We start from the raw sequence: 22,545 nt of genomic DNA, 5'->3' as shown, positions 1-22,545 counted from the left end.
TTGTAAATTTACTCACGAAGAAACACAGAAGTGTCCTTCAACGATCGTGATGGACCTTGTATTTGTATAAAGCAGCTAAAAATAAGAGATACGTATTTTTTTACATTTGCCTTCTCGCAGGTTTAAAAGTTGCAACATTCCTTCGAAGAAGATTCAATAACATTCTTAGAATGTGCGTCTTTTTATTTTTTAAGACTGTGAAGCACATGAAGAACATGTTTTAAACAGGTTTTAACCAAGTTTCATACGTATGATGTTCTTTATAATTGTATTTTTATATTTTTCGAAAATAGCTTCTTTAAATATATTTATAGTAAATATATTTTCAACCTTCGTTTTTCACTTTCAGAAAAGCAAATAAATAATTTGAAAATCTATAGGCATCTAGTTAAAAGTAATTGATTAATCACTTTCGAACTTTTTTTTTTCGACGTTTCGAAAAAGCACACATAAAAGCAAACGTATTTTTTATATTTAGCTGCTCTAAAACTTGTTCAAAGCTCGTTGAAATCGGTCAGGGACACTTTTATGTGTTTTCTTATAAGAATACACAGGGCGGTATTCATAAACTGACCTTATATTTAAGATCGCCTTCGTTACGAGTCATCAGCGTTTTCAAGGGCTCTTATTTGCATGTTCACTATCTCAATTTGTCGACAATCGTTTCAGTTATACAGGCTTTATTTAAATTTACAACACTAATTTATCTCTGTACGTTTCTGAGTTTATTTTATGATAATATCCAGCCAATCACAATACCCGCCTTCACAGTATCTGAAGGTGAGCTTAAGACTTTCTTAAATATGAGATCAAACTCTATGAACACCGTCCATAGTTTTGTAAGACTTTACCTAATTTTGTAGCGTATATATATCTTTTTGAAAGCTTTTATATCGTATTTCATGAAGAGCGCGATATTGCTCAACCAAATACTGTATTCATTTAGCTAATTTTATAACCGTCGCGTACATAGATGTTTAACAGCGTTCGTTAACGCAACACTCAATTGCGCGTAATAAGATTAGGTTATCGAGAAGGACGATTATCTATGTAGATATGTTTAGGATAATTTTCCAAGCAACAATATCAAGTATACATAAAGTCACGACTGTGATAAGAGAAAGTTAAGTTACTTCTACTACTGCACAATTTAAGTCTTGTCAAAGACCATACTTGATTAGAATCATCATCGTATAACTATATCAAATTACACTGACCACGGGGTTGAAATGATTATTATTGCTGTAACGTAGGCAATAAGGAAGCGTTTCATTGAATTTCCGTCAGTATAGCGTGTAAAATGTGTGTATGTATATATGTGTGTATGTATGTATGTATGTATGTCTGGTAATTTGAGATATATTCATACAATGTCGTGATCGCTCGCACGATTTTCCAAATAAAAAGGCAATAAAACACCGTCATCAATATTACGTAGGAATGTGTTTGAGGTTTTAAAAACGGAGCGAGACAAATCGAAACGAAGCGCGAAAGTTTACGAGAAATTCCAACATTTGTGCCTTATCGAAGAAACATGTACGGTTCAAACTAATAATAGGTATATAAGAGCGATTTTATCAGCGACCAAACGTACGAAGTTAAGACTATAACGAGAATCAAATATTTGCGCAAAATATCAATTCGTGTTTTCTCGGAAAAAAAAAAAAGAGAGAAATGCTAGCAGGATCCCCCTACATATATGGCTTTGAGTATCGTCAGTTGCGTAATTTGTAATAATGTATTACTTTTCTGTGTATCGGACAGGAGGCAGATTGACATTTACTGACGCGCTCAGTAAGAACATCACATATTTTATGCAATAAATATTTTATTTACAAGATGGGAGTCATGAGTTTCATTCATGATCCTACCACCCGATTAATTCAGCTTAAATGTTAGAGATACGCATCAAATTATATACAATCGTACTATATGATGTATCTGAAATTAATAACTTATCGTTCAAGAAGAAGAGATCACCGTGTGTGTGTTAAACCCGGCAAATTTTCAGCAAATTTTTCAAGTATTCGGAGACAAATCGAATTTATCCTGAAACACTCGTCGCGATGGTAAAAGATGAAGTTTTTTTGTAAATCCGGAGAATGTTACCTTTGTAGCAGGGCTTACAAAGTTCCCACATATTTACAAGACTTATGTATAATTACATAAACGCTCTAATTATTTACAAAATTCTAAATATACAGTAATAGACATTTTCCATCGTCCGAGCTCCGATCGTAAAAGATTCCGATTAATTTCACAACTAATTTGTTGAATAAAGAATGTTTTGAGAACCACAGATTTGACGTTTGGCATTCGTGTATATCTTTTTAGAAATGCTCCTTCTTCGTGTGTTATGTACCTTTTGGCAGTTTAAGTCGACTTGTGCTTTCCTAAGTAATCGGTAGCATTAAATACGTGAGCGGGTAGCGTCAGTCGCTGTTAATATCTTTGGCAGCAATACGGATATATAAAAATTACATTCTTACCGATTAAACCTTGACGTAACAACAACGCGCAGTTATTAGTTCAATAAGTTTTGCGTAAATCGTGTTTCCCCTTTTCTTCTTCACTTCTAACAATGTATGTATGTGGTACGTGAAGACGACAGGAATCACGTGAACTAATATCAACCTCCTCGTTTACTACAAAAACAGCTAATGATTTATTTATACTGCGTAGCTTTGCGTAGTGACGATATTATTGCTAGTACATATACTGTCTAATTATAATTACTACCGACACCGAATTCCTGCACCTTTCCACAATTCAATCCTCCGAAAGGGAAAGTGAGGAGATGACGCAAGAAAAAAGGAAACAATAATATCAATTTTTCCACCAATCGAACGAAATAATAAGCTGTTTTTGCAGTAAACGAACGGCATTCGTTTCGTGAAGAAAATTATTAATAAATATCACGCTTGTACCTGAGTGCCGGTATTTTACCGATAGCTAGGAAACTGGGATCTTGTAGCATAGATTTAAGAACAGCTAAAAAGTCAGCGGCTTGATCTTCATCAATCGCCCGCCTGTCGTACGATAATGTCACCGTCATTGTTGTTACTTTCGTTAACGAAGAATCTGTAGAAGCATAGCAAAAAAATATTATTGTTACTCTTGTCACTATTAGTATTTATTGGTATTTTGTCATTTTTAGTATTTCAGACTTGAGCTGTGATTTTTTTAATGTTTTCAAACTTTTAACTCAACCTTCAAATTATTGTGAGTAATGTCGAACACCTTGCTTAGTTATATTACCTAATTCTTCACGTCCGGAGCCTACAGCAAGAATTGCAGTTTGGGGCGGATTTATAATGGCGGAGAACTCTTTGATTCCGAACATTCCTAGGTTTGATATTCTACAACGATAAAATCCACATTTGTTAACGTGCTCGTTCCTTTCGTCATTTCTTTTCACATACTTTCCAGTCGCGACTTACGTGAATGTGCCTCCCTGAAATTCGTGAGGCTTCAGTTGATTTTTCCTCGCCTTCTCAGCTAATTCACGAATGTTTTTAGAGATGTCCGTTAAGCTCTTAGCGACAGTATCAAATACTATTGGCGTGATAAGACCTGTCGACGTTGCTACCGCTACAGACACATCGATCTTAGGAACTCGAACCACCTAGATATAATCAAGCATTCATACAATTAATTAAATAGCGTACTTTAGCACGATCGAATTAATTTTCATCGTACTGACTTGACCGTTTTTATATATTGTGTTTATATCGGGACACTCGACGAGCGCGTAAGCGACAGCCTTGGTAACGAAATCATTAATCGAGACGTTAACATCCTCCTCCGTCTTCAGTTTCCCACGAAGCTCGATCAGCTTATCGATATTTATGTCTATCACCGCGTAAGAATGCGGTATGGTGCTCTGGAGGAGAATCGTCATTTTCATTAAATTAATTAAAAGACAAGCGAGTTTAGTTATGAAAATTCCTACGATCTAGTCGCGTACCTTTGACTCCCCAAGCCGTTTAGCGATAACACTACGAATGTTGGAGATCTCAATATCTTCGTACGGAGACGGCTTACCAACAGGGACGTGCGTCTCCAATGGACTCGCCTTGGCAGTCTTTGGGGCTTCTCCTGGCCGAAAACAAATAAAAATGTGAGCATGGCATAGCTACTTTAGAAGATTGCAGATCTATCATTATATTTATATACCGGCTTTAAGCGTAACTTTTTTAACATTGTGCGCTTGGATGTATGCGAGGACGTCGCTCTTCAGTAGACGATTCGTACGCCCGGTACCTTTGATCGAGCCCGAACTAAGACCATATTCCTCCAGCAATCGTTTCACCGCCAAACCGTAAACTCTAAAAATGTAATAATTAGAAGTTGCGTTAATAAAGTATGACGGAGAAGTAAGAAATTTTGTGTAATTAAATATATAATTAGTTGTACAAATAAATGAATAGAGTATATGTACTGTCCACTTGGTGGTGGTTTTGCACCGGCTGCTGTAGCTGGTTGAGCAGGACTCGGCGGCGGTGCAGATGCAGGCGTAGGTGCTGCGGACGGCTTAGTCAATGCTGGTACAACAGCTTGCTTCCAATCCGTGTCCTTCTCAACAGTGATAGCTATCAACTGCCCTATCTCTACCTGAGACCCTTCCGGAACCTGAAGAACAGCAGCAAGATCCGTTATCGAGACAGGAACTTAGGGGTATTCAAAAGCCTGTGTAATAATAACGAGATACGTACAAGAATTTTCGCAAGTATGCATTCCTCCTCTAATTCAAAAGCCATCACAGCCTTGTCCGTCTGAATTTCCGCCAGTGCATCGCCTGGTTGTATCTCATCACCTTCCCGCTTCAGCCACTTTATAATCGTGCCTGTTGTCATCGTCGGTGAGAGGGCAGGCATGAGAATATTTTGCCTGAAAATCGCAACTATTATTCCTGTGTTCTTTTAAATCAGTTATAACCTAGAATGTGCGGTGAAAGATCGTACTGGCCGGATGGTGGTTCTGCTGTTGGACTTGTGACTGGAGTACTCGTGGGTTGAGCAGCTGGCGCTGTCCCTGTAGCTGCTGCATTATCTGGCATCTCTACCGTTTTCCAATCTTCGTCGACCTCGACAGTGAGAGCTATCAGAGTGCCCACCTTAACGTCTTTGGTTCCCTCGGGTATCTAATTAATATACCTTATGTAATTTATACGCAACCTCCTTCAATATGAATAATTTGATGTTAAAATCAGCTGTTCTACTTACAATTATTTTTGCAAATATACTCTCATCTTCAAGTTCCATCGTGACCACCGCCTTGTCGGTCTGAATATCCGCAATAGCATCACCAGGCTCGATCTTATCACCTTCCTTTTTGAACCATTTTACTATAGTGCCAGTTTCCATGGTAGGTGACAAAGAAGGCATCAACATTTCTTTTCCCTTCACTGGAATAACAAATGTCCATATGTCAGAGTCAAGTAAGGACCAAAGAACAGACATTGTTGACAGTGTGACAAAAATTGGGATGTTCGATTGCATAATCAAAAGAGACGTGAAGTGTTTATGCAAGGCGAATGAAAAATTTAAATTTGTCGAAGGCAGTCAAATCGATCCTTCCACGCTCTCGTTTATATTACATCGAGAACGTAGTGGCTTCATCGATTCAACATTTTTACAATTTAGATTCCTTTGGAAATAACCTCGAAACGCCGATTGAATGTTGCTAAGAAACGACGCTGTTTCTGAGTAAATGCCATACCGTCGAGGATCCCGCTGGTGTGAAAGCATAATCGGTGATATTTTAAGGGCACGGAGATACGTGACGCGGTAAGATTTACATATTTCAATGACAACAGCACGAACTTGGATCTTAGCATGTGCGCCATTTTCGACGTCGAGCCAGAAAATACTACGACGCGCCAACGACCTCAAACCGACTGACCTTATTCGTTCACGTGCATCGATATGACCACTGAGTGTGCATCAATGTCAATTAACGTACTCGTTCTAAAACTTATTATTACTTGAATCTCTCGTTCTAAATCGGATTTTAGAAGTTTAAATCTTCCTTTGAGCAATTAAATCTTGTTTTGCGCGAGTAAGAGGATATTTATATATACGTTTATAAATTCAAACCTGTAAATCGATCGCAAACCTTCCGATTCACGATAAATTTATAAAAAATTAATGCAAGCTTACGTTTGCATGAAGAAAGCGGTAAGTTTCTAATTGCGTGACGAGAATCCTCACAGTATCTCTCATCGAGATCCTTGAATTTATGCACCCTATTCCTAATCAAGTTACCGAGCCAATATTAACGCCAACATTCGCTCGATTATGCAGCTGAGAGACAACAATCTACAATAAACTCAACTGTTAAAGCTCACAGCTCACTTCGAACTTCGATCTAAACTTGTGAGTCGAGGACGAGGGAGGCGAAAGAATAAGGCAACACACCGTTGCTGCTCGTCGTACGACGTTTTATTTCATCGTTATAACAATAACAGTTCTCGTTCTCGTGATAATTCGCGAGTAATATTCTGTCCTAAGAGTTAGTATCATCGATGCCGCGCGATGCCTCGGTTCCTACGAACCGGTTCGCGCCGGTGATCGTTTGAGATCAGCGACGAAACGATATCGATCGCGCGTCAACGATCGATCGATCGACCGCTCGCTCGCTTGCCCGCCCGCCCGCTTGCGATTCTCGACGTCGGTACTCGACGTGGCGCGTACTTCAGTTCACGACGCGATCGCGAAGAGGCAGCCGTTCGTTCCTCCGATCTCGCGTCGTTTCGTCGCGTACACGATTATATGTACAATAATTGTGGGCTTACGTGCCGCACCGTGACGATCTCGCTCTGTATGTGTGTGGTGTGTGTCCCGCGACGTCGTGTCGCGCGCGGATTATCGTCGGATTATAAAAACTATCGTTGAGAACTCGTCGCGCGGAAAGGGGGGGGGAGGGAGGGTGGTTTGTCGCGCGAGTGTCGGCGAATGCGTAGAATTCGCCTGCTAATTCGCGAGAAAGATACTGTGCGCCAAGTGAGATATCCACAAAAGAAGGGGGAAAGGACACTCAAGGGGACGCCGGTTATCCATCATCAGCATCCTCAATATCATCATTCCTCCAGCACCAGGAATGGAGTCTCATGGACGCTCGGGGGGTGAGTCTACCGTTTCTGAGAAATAATTGGTTTCTTCACTGTTTGGTGCCGTAAGTGATTGTAAAGCCCAGACAGCACTGAGGCTCTGAGGCCACCTTGAATGCATTTAAGATGTTCTAAGACATTTCTTTAGAACATTCTAGGCATATTCAGGATGACCCTAGGAACGTCTTGTGCCACCTGGAGGAATGGAGGATCGCCTCCACCTCGCTTTTATTATTATTTTATTCTTATTGTTATTATTATTATTATTATTATTAACCGTTCGGTGGCTGTCGCTTTTGCAATTCTTTCGTCGACAGTAGCTCGAAAAGGATTCTCTTTTCTGATGAACGAATCACAAAAGTGAACTTAAATAAATTTATGTATAACGCCTATATCTATACGAATTATTACGCGGGAAGTTGTTAGGAGATGCAATAAATTACGAATATTTTGCGCCTCAACGTAGAGAGCGAGTGTCAGGCAGAGAGACTGATCGTGAATGTTTCATACCACCGAAGGGTTAATAATTCGAAATTAATCTCTACGAACGTACCTGTAACGTTAGCTATACAAGCGAGCGCACAAGCGGAAACATCACATTTAAGAACATTTCTCGAAAACAAAGTATAAGAAAAGAAAAGTTGATGCTAGAGGGGGGTGTAGTGATCGACGAAATAATACCTTGACGTAGGCCCGGTCTGACCGAACTGACTCACCGATCAAAAAGCTCAGGCCGATCGAGCCTAATCGGAACCTCGTACCTTCGTTCGCGGATGTTCGAATGAAATCGCTGGTGAAATTCGCTCGGAGATTAAAGGGATCCAATTGACACTCACACGGTACGAATTCTTCCTTGTCGTTTGACGACAAGGAAGACGACACTCATCCCGATAATTCCGACGTAGCCCGAGCTACGTCAACGACGGGATTGAAGACTTCCGCACAGAAGTGTGCGCAACGCGAAGTTAAGTTACGTTAAGTACTAAGGCCCTACGCCGGCGATGGGTGGTAAGCAGGTGAAATTATTATCTGAAAGACGAAAGTCCAAATTATATGTCAATAACCAAATCTCGACTAGAATCTACCTTTATCGTGGACGAAAAATGTTTGAAGATGGGTAAATTTGTTGTTTCTATGTAGGAACGAAATAGCTTAATCAAGATTTTCGTCAGACGTGATCTATGGAGAATTTATAGAGGAACTTTATGAATGACCTTCCTAATCATACATAATTACGTTAAGATTTTCTTCGTTGCGCTGACGTAAGTTTACTGCTAAGCATAAGCTGCGCTTAAGGCCAGTACTTTAACGTAACTTAAAGCATTGCGGACGTTTTCCGTGCAGGAGGTCCTGAATCTGTCTCGAAGTTCGGATGAAATTCGACCGGACTGAGCGAACGCTCGAACGAGACACCGATGTGTGTGACACGATTGCGATTTCCTTTTGCAGTAAACGCCTCATTAAACGCGCGTACGTTCCCGCGGTGTTCACACGGTTCTCGTTCTTCCGTCCCGATCTCAACGACAACGCGGCGATCCGTTAATCGACGATCAATTTCGCCGCTTGTCGCCGCGATCCGGGATATTTGGCACACATCACCACCGTCACGACTCTCCATTACACAGCTCTGCTCTAAACATTAAGATGCCATGCTATAAAATGGCCCGTGAAAAATCGTATATAACGCTAACAATAACGGGCGCTTCACAAGCGTATGTATCATGCGTTTCCTTACAATCTAGTTTATCTCGGTAATCTCCTCGTGCGCGTCCTCGGCGGCGAATCCTTCGGATTCGGGCGCACCTTCTCCTTTATCCGTTATCGAGTTTTCGGCGAGTAAAATCTCTACTTCGAGGCTCGATCTTTTAGCGTGTTCGACATCTTAAGAGTGCGGAGGGAGCGTCTCGCCTGTGTCTATGTGTGTGTATATGTGTGTTTTCCTTATATTTATACCTCTCGCGTGCGTAACTTCTTCTCTTTCTCGCCCCCAACTTGCGACTCGTGTGTACGATCGAGCCGAAATATATAAGTTATCTCGTCGTCGCTAAAATGACGAGTTCGTCCGCGCGCACCGTTAAATCTACGGGTTTATTACTTCGCTCAGACTTTGGTGACGCGATATTTCTCGTCGCTCGATATAAAAGTTTCTTTCGCTTCGCGTGAAAATGATTTTGAAAACGAGATCGCGCGATGATATCCAAATCAGATCCTCATCAGTCGAGAGAGCGCATATCTCTTGTAAATTACACTTGTAAATACACACGTTGACTCGTAAAACACGACTCGTAAAGAACTTTCGGTTGTGCGAAGAGACGCGTGTAAAAAGGTTTCCGAAATCGCGCACGGGCGATGTTTCCGTGTTTCGTGGAACATCGCTCGCCGGCGAGGGTTACGGCGTAGTGTCGCTCGCTTAAACTCGCCGAATGTAAAGGGTCGGTAAAAAAATGGACAATCAATCGTCGTCGCGAGGTCGTGAATTTTTCCAGAGGTTCGAAAAGACAATGAGCTCGCTCTCGCAGTCCGATATAATGCGTACGACTTTTTTTCGCTCTTCTTTTGTGTCGCACGGATCCGCGCGCTTGAGGCGACGTTCACTCTCTCTCTCTCTCTCTCTCTCTCGTGCGCGTTACTCAACGTTGTGTCAGTTCGCGAGAGCTCTTAACCGTTCAACGAATATGACAGCTACTTATCGTTTTATTTATCGTCGATGATTATATACATATCTCTCGAAATGCAAGGTGGAAAGGACTTTCTCGGTGTGTATGTGTGTGTGTGTGTGTATATTGCACGAGTTCCGCACGCCTCTTAACTAAGAAGTGTCGGAAAGGAGTGTTCCTCCTCCGTGATCTCTCGCTTGCTCGTCCTCGTATTGGCAGTAGTGTTCCTCGCGCTCTTAGGAGCAGCTTACGAGTAGTAGTTCTCTCTTTGCTGATAAAGCGGCAAGGGAGCCACGGGCGAAAGGTCCTCGTCGTCTAAGCTCGACTCGGTTTTCAGGGGTAGCGTTGCCAGAGCTTTCACTGTCGGCGAAGCAGATGTTGATGAAATAATTGTGCATGATGAACCGATACGATTTGCTGAAAACGACGCTTGGTTGCCATAGTAAATTAATATTTTCTTTTCTTTTTCTTGCAATTTCTTTCTCTTTCTCTCTCTCTCTCTCTCTCTCTCTCTCCTTCTCGATTGCTTGTGGGAAAATTTGTTTTGAAAAGTCGCAACCTTGGCCTCGTTTCACAGCAAACGCCGACGGAATTGATCGTTACGATCAGGCCCGTCTGTTTAGCTCGATCGGGGAGAAAAGTAGGAGAGATATGAAAAGAAAAAAAAAATGAAAAATGACAAACAAACCTGGAAATGATAACGTGACGTGCGTGTCCTATATAGGGGAAGGATGGAGTAAGCATGTCAGTCAGTGCGCCTGGTTACCTACACACAAGCACAAACAATCCAAACAACACTCCCTAAGACGAAATCATATTCGCTGGTACTTCGCGTCTCAAACTTTTCTCGAAACCGTCATGGTACATCGTAAAACAGCGTAATACAGCTCGAGTGAAGCATGCGTCGCCGCGTTAGCGTGTGTGTATGTGTGTACTTTGCTCGAGAACTGAATAATCGTATGAAATAAACACTGGAAAACCTCGCAGAATGCTTCCGTAAGCAATAGAAGAAACAAAATAATGAACAATATTCGTGACGTAGCGTAATAAAAATTCCATCGATCGTCGATCAAACGGAGCGAAGAGACGATCTTCGAAAGCCAATATATGAAAAGAGCGCATGCTGCCCGCGGTTCTACGTATATAAAAAATCATGCGTAGAACTTTGTATCCAGGAGAATCCGTCAACGTACCCGCTACCATTTTGCTTTTCTCCATCACTTGCTTCGCTAATATCTGATTCAGCTGAAGAATGTGCTCCCGCTGCCGCTTCTCTTCCACCACTTTTCGCTTTAAGGTGTCTGACTTTTCCACGTTGGACTCGTCGTCTGAAATCGTACGATGTCGAAGCGTTAGAATGTCGAAGCGTTGTGCATCTACGTTAGGTGGTAGTTAAAAACAGGTTTTAACATACCACCTCCTTCCGGAGCGGTCACAGTTGTTTCTGAGAGCATCTTCCTAATCGCCTCCGCCTTCTTCAAACGTTGCTCTTGTTCTTCCGCTGTTAATTCCGGCGTCTGAAAAAATTAACAGGAGACTTGTGTATAAGATAATAATTGAATAATTTATCTTATTTTTGTGTATTCCTGATGGAAATTTATTGAATGTGTGAAATGAAAGTGAAATATTGCAAAGTTACTGAATATATTTCAATATGAATCAGAATTATCTCTATAATTAAAATAATACTTCATGTAATGCTGTGAAATAGAAGGAAAGTTAAATTATACTGTTGAAAAGTAACAACCAATTTTTCGAAATATTAGATATTCTGATATTTACTGAAATATCGATAGAATAATGATGAAATGAGGTCNGAGAGAGAGAGAGAGAGAGAGAGAGAGAGAGAGAAAGTGTATGTGTGTGTATATGCTTCAAATACATTTCAGTAAATTTTAATTATATTTTCAATAAAATATTTCCATCAAAGGTGTCAAACATACGAAGGTATTTCAAGCATTCAGCAACTTTGAATCCACTCAAATCGCGAAAATGCGAACTGAAACAATTTCTGTCGTATCGCGTGCTTTTTGCGCGTAAAATTTAAAAGGATCGTCCGGTAACGTCGGAAATACCTGTTCGGGGATGTATCGCTCGGGGATGACAATTTTGTTGGGCGTGCCCAACAGCTGGTCTATGGTGCTCTCGTTGTACTTGAGCTCCTTATGGCTCAACGTTGACCGCACGACGTCGGGAGCGTTTATTCGCGGCCTCAGCGCTCTCTCCATGTCCAGATCGTCCCTGGCTCTGCCCATGCCCTGAAAAGATCGCCCGAGTCAATCTCTCGCTTGCGGATTCACTTTTCCAGAGTTGTCAAAAAGCTGCCACGTCGGTGCGAGCGTAGCACAACACAGTAGTGAGAGAGACGAAGAAACGAGACGTATACGCGCATACGTGATATTCCGTGAGTCTAGCGGCAGGTGATAGAGCGAGATACAGGGTGATACGCGCGAGAAGAAGAACGAGCGAGGCGAGAGGAATTGACAACGGAAATGGAAATTAAGTGAAACGAAAAAAAAGTACCATCTTCGAGAAAGTGTCCTCTAAGTCGAGCACCGGTTTGCTACTAGACACAGTGTAGTGCCGCCTCTTCTCCCGCGGGATCTGTCTTCGTCGTGGCCCCTCCACCCTCTTCTCCGTCATCTCTTTGATTATTTGCTTGGCAGCTTCGCTCTTGTACACCGGCGACAGCTGCGGCGACTCAGACGACATCTTCGTGCCCGGCACGCTTAAGGCGGCGGCCGTCGTCGTCGTCGTCGCCGGTCTCTCATGCGTGCCGACGTTGGCCGGCGACGTTAGCTCGGGGCTCATCGCGAGAGTACCGGCTGCCCTGATCGACGAGGCCGCACCGTCGTAATGCCGGTACGGTCCGACCGGGTTGTAATAATGGTGTGGCTGGACTGCGACCGTTTGCGGCAGGTAGCTCGGATTCTGACTCGGGCTGTACGACGACGTGGTGGAGTAGTTGGGCGAGCTCATCGGCACGTGAGAGCTCGACGTCGTACTGTCCGTGTACGGTGACAAAGTGCTATCGGAGCTGCCGTCGTGACTTTCGAACTGCGACGAGCGTCGAAATAAAAAAAAAAAGAAGACAAAAAGAAAATGTAATGCGGGGACCAGGCGGGATCGAGAAAGAAAAACAGGGGCGAGACGGTCAGGGCGGAGTGAGGTCGCTGATGACACCCGTGGTTTCACGAAGAGTCACGAAGTTGTGGAGCGGAAAGTGCAGAAACATCGGCGACTACGCGACGGTGAGCTTTAGCTCTACGGGGAAGAGGGTAAACCCTAAGACGGTCGTGTTGCTTTCTTGGAAGTCGCCATTTACACCAGTTACTACCTACGACTTACCCTGATTTTGTGCCGTCGTGCCATCATACTCCTCAGGGCGTGCATGCTGTCGCTGCGAGGCGGCGGCACCACCGGCCCGTAGTGCACTCCGGAGTGCTGCTTCTGCCCGCCGAAGCCACGCGGTAGGGACATGCTTCTTTGGAACTGTACGTCGTCCAGCTCGGACAGCTGAACTGTGCTCTGAGCGTGGACGATCGGCGACTCCTCCACTACTCTGCCCAGTTGAGCTTTCTGGATACACATCGAAGGATGTAAAATGGCACACTTGTGATCGATTGAGCGCATTTGTAAAATATTTCGAAAATCTTCCTCTCGCTCTGACAATCGATGAGTAACCATCAAGTTGATGTGACTTGCAACCTGTCTTTTTAGTTCGTTCTTTTTCCATGATTTTGCTCACGTTAATTTTACGGTCATTCATTGATATTTTCTGTGAGAATTTTGGGGTGCCAACTGTACTTCGTACGTTCAAATGAAGCGATTTAAATTACAAGCAGGAACTGTGCTAATTAGTTACCGTTGCACCTCGACTCACCTCGAACTTTTGGGAGCCTCCCAAGTCATCGTCGCATAGTCTCTTCGCGCCACCCGGCGCCTGAAGACCGTTTGTCAAGGGGATCCCGAGGTTGCCGATCCTGTCGCCGCGGTCCCTCTGTCGTCTCTCCGACTCGCGTTTCACAATACGCACCGTCTTGATCTCTTGCTTCTCGCGATTGTGCATTAATCCTTTCAGAGAACGAAGAGAACATGGAGGAGGGGAAAGAAAGAGAGAGGGAATGAAATTTCCAACTGGCGTCGAAGTTTCACGCTTATCCGTTTTAAAGTAAGTAAGACGACTCACCGGCGAATTTGTTGTCCTCGTTTTGCCTGTAATTGTCGTTCAACAACAATGCTTCCTCGCTCAAGGGAGGCGGCGGCGGTGGCGGAATATATTCCGGTGCTGGATTCGGCGCTCCGTTCAGCACGCTTCCGTTGTGCTTGCTCGTGTCGGCAATGTAGTCGCCTGGAATCAAAAGTGAATGATCATTACGCGGCGACGTTGATTGCGTTGACGCGCTGCGATGCTCTACTAACGTCGCATTCATCTTTAACGTCCCATGTCCCAGTAACACAAGTTATAAAGTATATCTTAGCTAAGCAAGAATACCGTGGTACTTTTTCGACACACGAATGTTTATGTCTTTGAGAAGAATTTTCTCTATATACGCGACAACAAATTCTCCAAGAAACATCTCACCTGCCACCCTGGAGTCCGTGTTAACGTAGAGAGGTGCCACTTGAATCGTGCTGCCCTTGCCCTGCATCTGGTCCTTCAGCAATTGTTGCTTCAGTTGGTGTTGCTGGATCTGCTCGCGCAGTTTCGGTGACAGTGCCGATATGTGATTCTGCGGGGGCTGCACGTAGGCTGGCTGATTCGGCTGGCGATTCAACGGCGATGCGTCCTTGTATTGCGTAGGGGAGCCGTAGCGCTGATGAGGACTGTCATGCTTGCTAGGGGGTGAGGCGGACAAAGGCGGGCTCGATGACGAGTCCAGGCCATGGTCCAGGGTTATTCCGGAATCCAGGTCGGTCTCCAGCCAGGAGTTCTGCGTGCGTTTCTTCGGATGATGCACTTGCGGAGCTGAGGAGTAACATTTCGTTGATCACATCTTTGTAGGGATAGTATACATTCGGCCAGTATTTTGCCAGTCGACCTCGAGACTGGCGAGGTACCATTTCAGTCATTGACATATAGATTTCACGTTACGATATCGGTGACTTAAATAAAAAATAGGCCTTAAATAAGAAAGAAAATGAAATGGCATTAACGTGGAGCTTAAATAGTTCGGTGGTAAGATCGCCTGGCAAGCGCAAGATCCGATTTCGATCCCAGCCAAATCTGTCTCACTCTGTTTTTCATCTCATATGACATTAAAATGGACATCTGCAGGTGCAAAAACATCTCCAGTTATAGTTCTGATTAATGCTGTCAATTTTGATTATCCGAGTATCTGAGTTTTTCAATAACTGAATATACGACTAACTTCAGACGTAATTATTATCTTTTATCGCTAGAAAAATCAATAAATATCTGAAATTAGCTGTACACTTATTAGTCATTGACTCCGGGTACTCGAAACTTACAACGCTAGTTCTGACACTTCCTCCCACAGTATGGTTGTAGTATTAACAATGGTACAATAATTGAATCGTTAATCGGAAGTCAAAACTGTTCCAGTGTTGGGAATTGATGAATTTCTTGATACTTCTGATATACTGCTAAGCGGTACAGTTACAGTTGTCTTTCGAGTCATGGCCCATTATTATTATCCCAATATTTCAACCGTTTCGATATTGGCGTCTGTTCATTAAATATCGATAATGAATTAGTAAATCGTCAGCAGTTATATCTTACTTGGGATTGTTGTTTTGCTCCCTTTATACACAACATATCGACTATAAGGATATTTCTCCGACTGCATTCGTCGTGTTTCAAAGTTAAGAACATTAACGCAATTATATACCTTGGGGTAACATATTTTCCGATAACGATGATAAATATAATTGTACATAGGATAGGCGGCGGTGAACCGTAAAGAAAGTCTTTAAAGTTGGCGAGGGAAGTAACGGAAATTATAATGACTCGTTACTTCTTGAGTAATGGCAAAATTAAATTACTTTTATCAACGGCTAGCTATAAGTGACGAATTGCTTTTAAAAAGTAACTTTTCCAACTCTGGCATCTTCTCATATTAACCCTAGTTAGCCGCACTTATTTTCGAATCTTTAATTCGCCAGTTCGCGAGGCTATTCGAAGCTTGCCGTCTTGTCGCTTCTGCTATTCTAATTAAATATTTTTAAACTTGTAAATGTGGAAATTGGAAATACAGAGCCCGAATAAGCTGTTTATGATATCAGGTCAAGAAAATATGATTTGAATTAAACCAAATTTATTATTATGAGAGCGTTTCCGGAAAAAATTCTCAGTTTTGCACGAAAAACGTTCAGCGATCCGCTTAGACCGGTGAATAATTTGTACAAAGTACTGCTTTCCCCGGACTCGTCGCTCCAATTATTGGCGCAAATATGGAAGGCTTCGTGAAATCTTCAAGAAGAATCGAATTTATCGATCAGAACCTCGGGCAGAACTGTGCTCCGTAGTTCTGTGATAGTTTCCAACTGTTTCCTACGTTACGTAGCTTCGCGCGAGGACTCACCGTGCGCCGGTTGCGGACGTATTTGCTGCACCAAACTGTGAGACTTCTCCGTCAATTGGCGAACTTGAATGCTCAGCTCCTTCCGCTGTCTCTGCAGATCACCTACGAGTTGTTGTACTCGTCTCAGTTCCGCTTCCAACGGCGCTGTAGTACTCGAGGTGTCTCGCGCGATATTACCGGCGTATCTTCGGGATGCCTGCAGCTTTTGCCTGAGCACCACCAAATCCTGCTCCAACCTCGCGTTCTCGGCCACCGTCTCCTCGAGTTTCTGTAAGCACGTTGAAAAGTCGCTGGGTCACTAGGATGAACGCGCGAATTCGACCGATAAGGCGATCGCCGACAACGAGCAACTAAACGGCGAATGACGGAACTGAAAGCTATAGTGTGGTGTGAATAGTGTAATTTACCTGGAAGAATACCGGCTTTACCTGGAAACAGTGAATCCAAACTTTATATATGTAATCACTGTACGTTATAGGATCTATTCTCGCGTACGTGGCGATTCTAAATTCTCTCGCACGCTCTCTTTCTCTGTACGCTTCGTCCACGCGTAAAATTCACGATTGCGAGAGATCGAAAACAAACGCGAGGGAAACTGAGTAGAAGCACAAAAAAAAAGAGATCAACACAAGGAAAAGAAGGAAGGAATCCTTCAGTCGTCGCTTCGTTCAGTTTTCACCGAGAAACGATCGGTCCGCTTTCTAATCGAGAGGAATCTGTCGTCTATTGAAACGTGGTTGAAAAGTAATGACGCGCGTCCGACACTCTGGCGACTGTGAAAAAAAAAGAAAAATGAAAAACGAACGAACGAAGATGACGAGAGCAGCGATTATTCGCATTTTGCGAAATTCCGGCTGACGCGCAATTGACTTGTTTTTCTGCCAATCAGTCTCCATCGTTTTTAATGGAACTGCGCGAGCGCGCGGCATTGGACAGAAACGCGTATTAGCGGCTGTCAGGTACGCTTCGAAATGTCTACCTTCGAGTTGTGAGCGAGCAGCACCCGCACCCTGCTCAGTTCGCGCTCTAGCAAGAGCTGCTGCTTCCGATATCGCTCGGCCTCGGCCAAATTGCTTCTGCTGCCTTGCAGTTTATGCCGCAACCCGCCGAGAGCCTTCTCCAGTATTTCCTGCGAGCATTAAGTCGGTCATGCGTGTGATATGATGGAGCGATTTTCTATATCCTCGAATTAGGACGAGCAATGTCGCGTCAGAATACACCCGAAAGAATGTGCGACGTTTTATAACGTTTTATCCGCGGTCGAGCAACGACGACGTCGGTTCCCCGCGAGTTTCCCGGACGAAACAGATGGACATCATTTTCAGGGACATTTTCTCGCGCGGACGAGATCGCGATCTGGACTTTTCGGATGTTCGCCGCGTCGAGTTGGAGGAAAATATCGTCGTCGTTCCGGTAGAATTGTCTTCGCGAATATATATCGCGTAACTTTCTTCCGGGAGAAACTCGGAAGAGTTTCTTTTTTCTTTCCTCTATATTCATCAATCGAGCGTGACATTCTCGTCGAGCGACGTCCACCTTCGGAGGGAATACTCGGCATTCTTGGCGAATTTTTCGATTGTTAAGGATCTCGCTCTCTAGAATATCGTCGTTGTCATTGTTGTGACATGGGCGTCGATACCAACCTTGTCTTGTTGGAGACTGTGCAGCGTGCCGGATTCTTCCTGGAGCAATCGATCCAGTTTGTAAAGCTGCTGCACTTTGGCCTACGACATAGAAAGGCTACCGAGTGAACTTTGAAACCTTGAAGTTACGCTGTTCGGCCAAGCAGGGTTTCAATTGTAACGGATCTCGGGAAAAGAGAAAGAGAGAGAGAGAGAGAGAGAGAGAGAGAGAGAGAGAGAGAAGCGGCCATAGTTAATTCTAGAACAACGCGAACAACCCTCTCTCGGCGTTTGTCTCTGTCCCGGCTTTCGAGTGAAATTCCCTCATCATCGCGCAACCATTAAAGTAACGTAACTTTCAATAATTTGGTATATTTCGATAATCGGGTCGGCGGAGACAAATAGATTGACTTTTAATCTCTTTTTGAAATTACAAATCAAAGTCAAGTAAGTGCATTTAAATGGTCTTACTCTCAGAATTTGATAAAAAAAAAGTCACTTTTGGTCATTACTTTGATGTCTGAGAAGTCACGTTTCGTCATCTTTTCTGCCAAGAAGCAGTCACTATTTCACTTTTCTGTCCCGGTGACTCGATGGCAAGCGACACTTGATCAGTATTACATTTCGAGGAACTTTAACAATTTCCTCTTCATTATCGAACTAATGCAAAAATCAATACAGAACAAAGCTATCGTTTCACTTGGTTATATCCGGTTACACGAAGATGTGTCGTATGCTTAATAACGAAAAGGAGCTCCTCCCCCCCCTCTCGCTTGTTAATTAAATATTAAATTTCGCGTCGCTTCTCCGATGAGAGTGCTCGCGCGGATGACGAAAATTTTCCGAGGGGCTTGGCTAATAAGAAGGAGACGAGACACGAGATATTAAGTGGACACTGTCCGTAGAGACTCAGCTCGAGAGAAAGAGAGACAGAGAGAGAAAGAGAGAGAGTATATATCCCCCGATAAAGTGAGCTCTTCGCGGAATTTACGAGGGGTCATAAGTGTCGTCCGAGTTCAGCGGTTGCCCGGCGCCTGCGAGGGTCGTTCTTAATTCTTGCACGTGCGCTTTTTCCACCCAATCGGCTTTTTACTGCCTACGTACCTGCAGGATGACGGCGCTCGGCGTCACGGCCGGGCGGGAATTGCCTTCGGTCAGAGGGAATTCCGCGTCGCTTACGTCGGACATAATACATCTTGCACTCTCTCCGGCACGGGGAGAGTATGGCTCGCGAGAGAACGGCCGCGGGATGAAAAGGGAGGGGAAAACGCGAGGAGGAGGAGGCGAAATGGGAGAAATCCGATCGAACGAGAGCACGCTCGGTCGTGAATACTAAACGTGTTTCGCGAAGCTCGGCTGGAAATTCACGAGGAGTCCCGCGTGTAGACGAATCCGATCGCTCACCTGTAACTGTCCGTGATCCGGGCTCAGTCGGTCCCAGTCCCTGCGCTCCTCCGCCAGCAGCCGTTGCTCCTGCACCCTCTGGTTGAACTCCAGACGGTCGCGATGATCCCTCGCATTTTCGTGCATCAGGTCGTGACGAGAACCGGAAACGTTGCTGGTGGTCCCGTTGGCAGTGTTACGGTTGTACAGGGAGCCCAACTTCACCATGTTGTCCACGAGGTTCACCAGAGGCTTGCTCTTCTCGTACTGCTCGTAAAGAAAGCAAACGGTTCACGTATATTTCTTTTCTTGCACATATTACCGGCCAACACAAAAATTGTATCATGAGTCTAAAAAATCTAGAATCTAATCCTGGAATGAAAGGAGTCAGTAAGAGTTACGATTATTGCAGTGCGATATTCCAAGTATTATTAGAGTGATAACGTCAGTATATTAGAATTCTCTTGCAATGTTTAGCCATAAATCAAGATATTTTAACACACTGACGTAATATTAAATTCGAAAAGGTTACGACACGAGATGTATCGACTTAAGTGAGTACTTTTCCATTCGTCTTTCTCTTCATCGTTTCGCGCGCGCCTCCTCACCTGCTTCTCGAGATCCATGAGGTGTCTCTTGAGTTCCTCGAGCTTCTGAAGGTTCTCCAACCGTCGCGGCGTTTCGAGCTCCGCCAGTCTAGCCTGCGGACGCACACAAAACACACGATACGTTTATCGCCGTGTACCCGCTGTTAAGGAGCCTCCTCCATCGTCCTTCGCGCGCCGATTAACGCGCGGGGAATACATTGACAGTCCGTGGTATTCAGTGCAGACCGGGTACGGTAACGACGATGTAAACGGGCGCATATCCGCGTGGAAATTCTACGAGCCCGACTACTCGACTTTCTCTGCGAATCTCGCCGTGGCTGCTGCGCTCGGGGAGCTCATTCGCGTCCCGTATTCGACGCCGGCCACTACCGAACCTATCTGTCAATCGGACGACGTCGCGGAGTTTATCGTATTAATCGAAATTCCCCCTCGAAGTCGAGCGGGCACGTTTCATCCCTCCAAATGCGGGACGCGAGTGCGCAAACGTATCGCGTACCGGACGGATATCTACTCGATTACACTGCGCTTTGAACACGAAGTCATCCGGTTTAACCCTGTGTGCCTCGTGGCTTGCGCGCGAGCGTGTTACATGGTGTCGACGACGACTGCTACTACTACAATGACGACTACGACGACTACAATTACGAGGCAGCACATTTGCGTCATCGTCACGTGGACTCGCAATCTGGATGCATCTACACACAGTGATCTACCATTCTACCACATCCTGAAAGATCTCGTCAAACCGCACGGTCATCTGTCAAAGCGAAACATCTCGCCCTCACTCAATCTCTCTCTCCCTTTCTCTCCCTCTCTCTCATTCTCTAACAAAGCGACGACCGGCAATCTCTCAAAAGCAGCGCTCCTCGAATTCGGAAAGCGTCCTCATCCTAGTCCAGTCGGTCCCCGTTGTCGGTGGACTTCCGTTTAATTACTGCGAAAATTCCGCGAAATCGCGCCTACGAGCTCTTTCTCTCTCTTTCTCTCTCTCTCTCTCTCTCTTCGGACCTGCGCCTCGATCTCCATGTGGCACGTCTCCATCGCCTTGAGGACCGTCGCGTTCTGCCGTCGCAGTTGGATCAGCAGCAGCACCAATTCCTCGTGGGTCCTGCCGAGCAGCTCGCCGGCGGACACGCGCACCAGCCCGGAAGCGCCAGCTTGCGTCACCCTGCCGCCGGTATCCGCTCTCTGGGAGCTGACGTTACTCTGTCGAGGCATGCAATCGTCTGTTAGGCACACACGCGCAAACAATCGCCGCGTAATCGAAACTAGCGATCGTCACACGACGTCACGGATGCCCCGCGAGGACGCTCGAAGGACCTCGTGACGAATCTCGCCTAACGGAAAATGACGGGGCACGCGAGCGGCTACTGTCTATCGAGTCCTCGAAATCTCTCGCGGGAACCCGACGTTCGGGAGAGAAAATACCGTCCGGTTCTCTCCCCCTCTCTCTTTCTCTCGCTCGCTCGCTTGCTTCCTTTCTCTCACCCACTCTCTCTCTCTCTCTCTCTCGCTCGCTCTCTCTCATTCAGTCGCACGACCGTTAATTTTTGAATACCTCGGCGGGAGTTACTTCGCGGCGTTCTCCTCGGCTTTGATTAGTTTTCCACGCGGATCTACCTTCTCTTTGCGGGTGAGTCACTCGAGGAAATGACTAGGGATCGATTAATTCCTCCGTGTCACAATTACTCGCGGCGTGTACAAAGCGTGTGTACGTATGTGCGCGCGTGTATATGTGTACATGTGGATCTGATTGGCATGGGAGAGGAGAGATACATCGTATCACCGTGTAAAGTCGCGGTTTAAATTAACATCGGCGCTTCAGTATCAGCCGAGACGTCGTCCTCGCGAGATATCACGCGAGATTACGCTGTAATCCGTTCCGTCGAACGATCGGTGAGATCCTTCGGAATATGCGCGCGACGAACGCGCATCGAAGCGATTTTTGCTTTGCCGGCTGCGTAAACGGCAGTTGTTATGACAACTCGCGGAAACAGTATCTACCAAATCATAACAGGCCGGAGGGCCGACGGACGGTAGAATTGAATTACAAGCCCGGTATATGTATATGTACAACATCGGCGGCGTCGTTCGCCGTTCACAGGTGCGCGCGGTGAGAGGAGCAGCCCGGGCGCTGATAAAACGGGCAAACTAGCCCCGGAATAAAATCCACATAAATGCGAGAAATGGAGAAACGCGGCGAGCCGCATTTGATGTCCGAATTAGGTGCTCCGTTTGACCGTATTGAAATTTCAGCCGGTGCGGTTTTATGTCAGTCGACCGCGACTGCGTACAAATTTTTTAACTGCGCGCCGGAATTCCTCGACGATGTAGAACGGGGAGCATGCGCGCGGCCACGAGGATTACCGGCTCTGCCGGCCTCTCTTCCCCTTTGCCTGTCCCCTCCCTCTCTCTTCCTCAGTTCCCCTCACTCTTTCTCCCTCGCTATTTATCTCTTTCTCCCCTGGCATTTTGCATTTCGTCCGGCACCTCTTCGTGCACCCGAGACTGCTACGTTTTTAGTGGCCCTCGGCGGTCGAATTTGCGGCAACTTGAGAGACGAGAGGCTCGCGAGAAGCGCTCGCTCGAATTCGCGCAATACAATGGGAAACAATGCGG

At 45.0% G+C, this 22,545-nt stretch overlaps 2 protein-coding genes across 9 annotated transcripts in view; both read right to left on the bottom strand.

Annotated features, from left to right (window-relative positions):
* Nucleotides 1–1,808: 1,808 nt before the first annotated feature.
* Nucleotides 1,809–5,883, bottom strand: LOC106749916 (dihydrolipoyllysine-residue acetyltransferase component of pyruvate dehydrogenase complex, mitochondrial-like). The gene is made up of 11 exons (XM_014629872.1): nucleotides 5,722–5,883; nucleotides 5,226–5,407; nucleotides 4,965–5,143; nucleotides 4,716–4,890; nucleotides 4,442–4,632; nucleotides 4,177–4,328; nucleotides 3,968–4,098; nucleotides 3,704–3,883; nucleotides 3,441–3,625; nucleotides 3,259–3,359; nucleotides 1,809–3,081 (listed from the first exon to the last, which is right to left on the bottom strand). Exons 1-11 carry the CDS (start codon nucleotides 5,846–5,848, stop codon nucleotides 2,906–2,908), a joined length of 1,779 nt encoding a protein of 592 aa, XP_014485358.1. The 5' UTR covers nucleotides 5,849–5,883; the 3' UTR covers nucleotides 1,809–2,905.
* Nucleotides 5,884–6,419: 536 nt separating this feature from the next.
* LOC106749041 overlaps nucleotides 6,420–22,545 on the bottom strand; it is a 116,270-nt gene continuing 100,144 nt past the window's right edge. For 2 of the 8 annotated variants that reach the window (XM_014628087.1, XM_014628121.1), the window contains 15 exons: nucleotides 20,935–21,132; nucleotides 19,927–20,019; nucleotides 19,340–19,585; nucleotides 17,957–18,037; nucleotides 17,293–17,442; nucleotides 16,314–16,581; nucleotides 14,354–14,737; nucleotides 13,958–14,119; nucleotides 13,652–13,842; nucleotides 13,117–13,347; nucleotides 12,292–12,825; nucleotides 11,844–12,026; nucleotides 11,183–11,285; nucleotides 10,962–11,096; nucleotides 6,420–10,128 (listed from right to left, as the gene is read on the bottom strand). In XM_014628087.1, coding sequence (XP_014483573.1) covers nucleotides 10,016–10,128; nucleotides 10,962–11,096; nucleotides 11,183–11,285; nucleotides 11,844–12,026; nucleotides 12,292–12,825; nucleotides 13,117–13,347; nucleotides 13,652–13,842; nucleotides 13,958–14,119; nucleotides 14,354–14,737; nucleotides 16,314–16,581; nucleotides 17,293–17,442; nucleotides 17,957–18,037; nucleotides 19,340–19,585; nucleotides 19,927–20,019; nucleotides 20,935–21,132 — 3,072 coding nt within the window. In that variant the 3' untranslated portion in view covers nucleotides 6,420–10,015. Of the gene's footprint in view, nucleotides 10,129–10,456; nucleotides 10,535–10,961; nucleotides 11,097–11,182; nucleotides 11,286–11,843; nucleotides 12,027–12,291; nucleotides 12,826–13,116; nucleotides 13,348–13,651; nucleotides 13,843–13,957; nucleotides 14,120–14,353; nucleotides 14,738–16,313; nucleotides 16,582–17,292; nucleotides 17,443–17,956; nucleotides 18,038–19,339; nucleotides 19,586–19,926; nucleotides 20,020–20,934; nucleotides 21,133–22,545 lie in introns of all 8 variants that reach the window. The other 6 variants (XR_001374809.1, XR_001374810.1, XR_001374811.1 and 3 more) reach the window with 6 other exon arrangements.

The sequence above is a fragment of the Dinoponera quadriceps genome, unplaced genomic scaffold, assembly GCF_001313825.1.
Source record: "Dinoponera quadriceps isolate SergipeBrazil2010 unplaced genomic scaffold, ASM131382v1 scaffold37, whole genome shotgun sequence".
Classification (NCBI taxonomy): domain Eukaryota; kingdom Metazoa; phylum Arthropoda; class Insecta; order Hymenoptera; family Formicidae; genus Dinoponera; species Dinoponera quadriceps.
Note: the sequence above shows the minus strand (reverse complement) of the source record. Positions and strands in the feature narration are given on the sequence as shown.

Excerpts from the sequence above, each read along its gene's own strand:
- LOC106749916 (XM_014629872.1), bottom strand. The coding sequence starts at position 5,848 with ATGGCGCACATGCTAAGATCCAAGTTCGTGCTGTTGTCATTGAAATAT. Across the intron at positions 4,891-4,964 it reads GCAGAACCACCATCCGGCCA|GCAAAATATTCTCATGCCTG; the intron begins GTACGATCTTTC and ends TGCGATTTTCAG. Across the intron at positions 4,099-4,176 it reads AAAAGTTACGCTTAAAGCCG|GAGAAGCCCCAAAGACTGCC; the intron begins GTATATAAATAT and ends GTTTTCGGCCAG.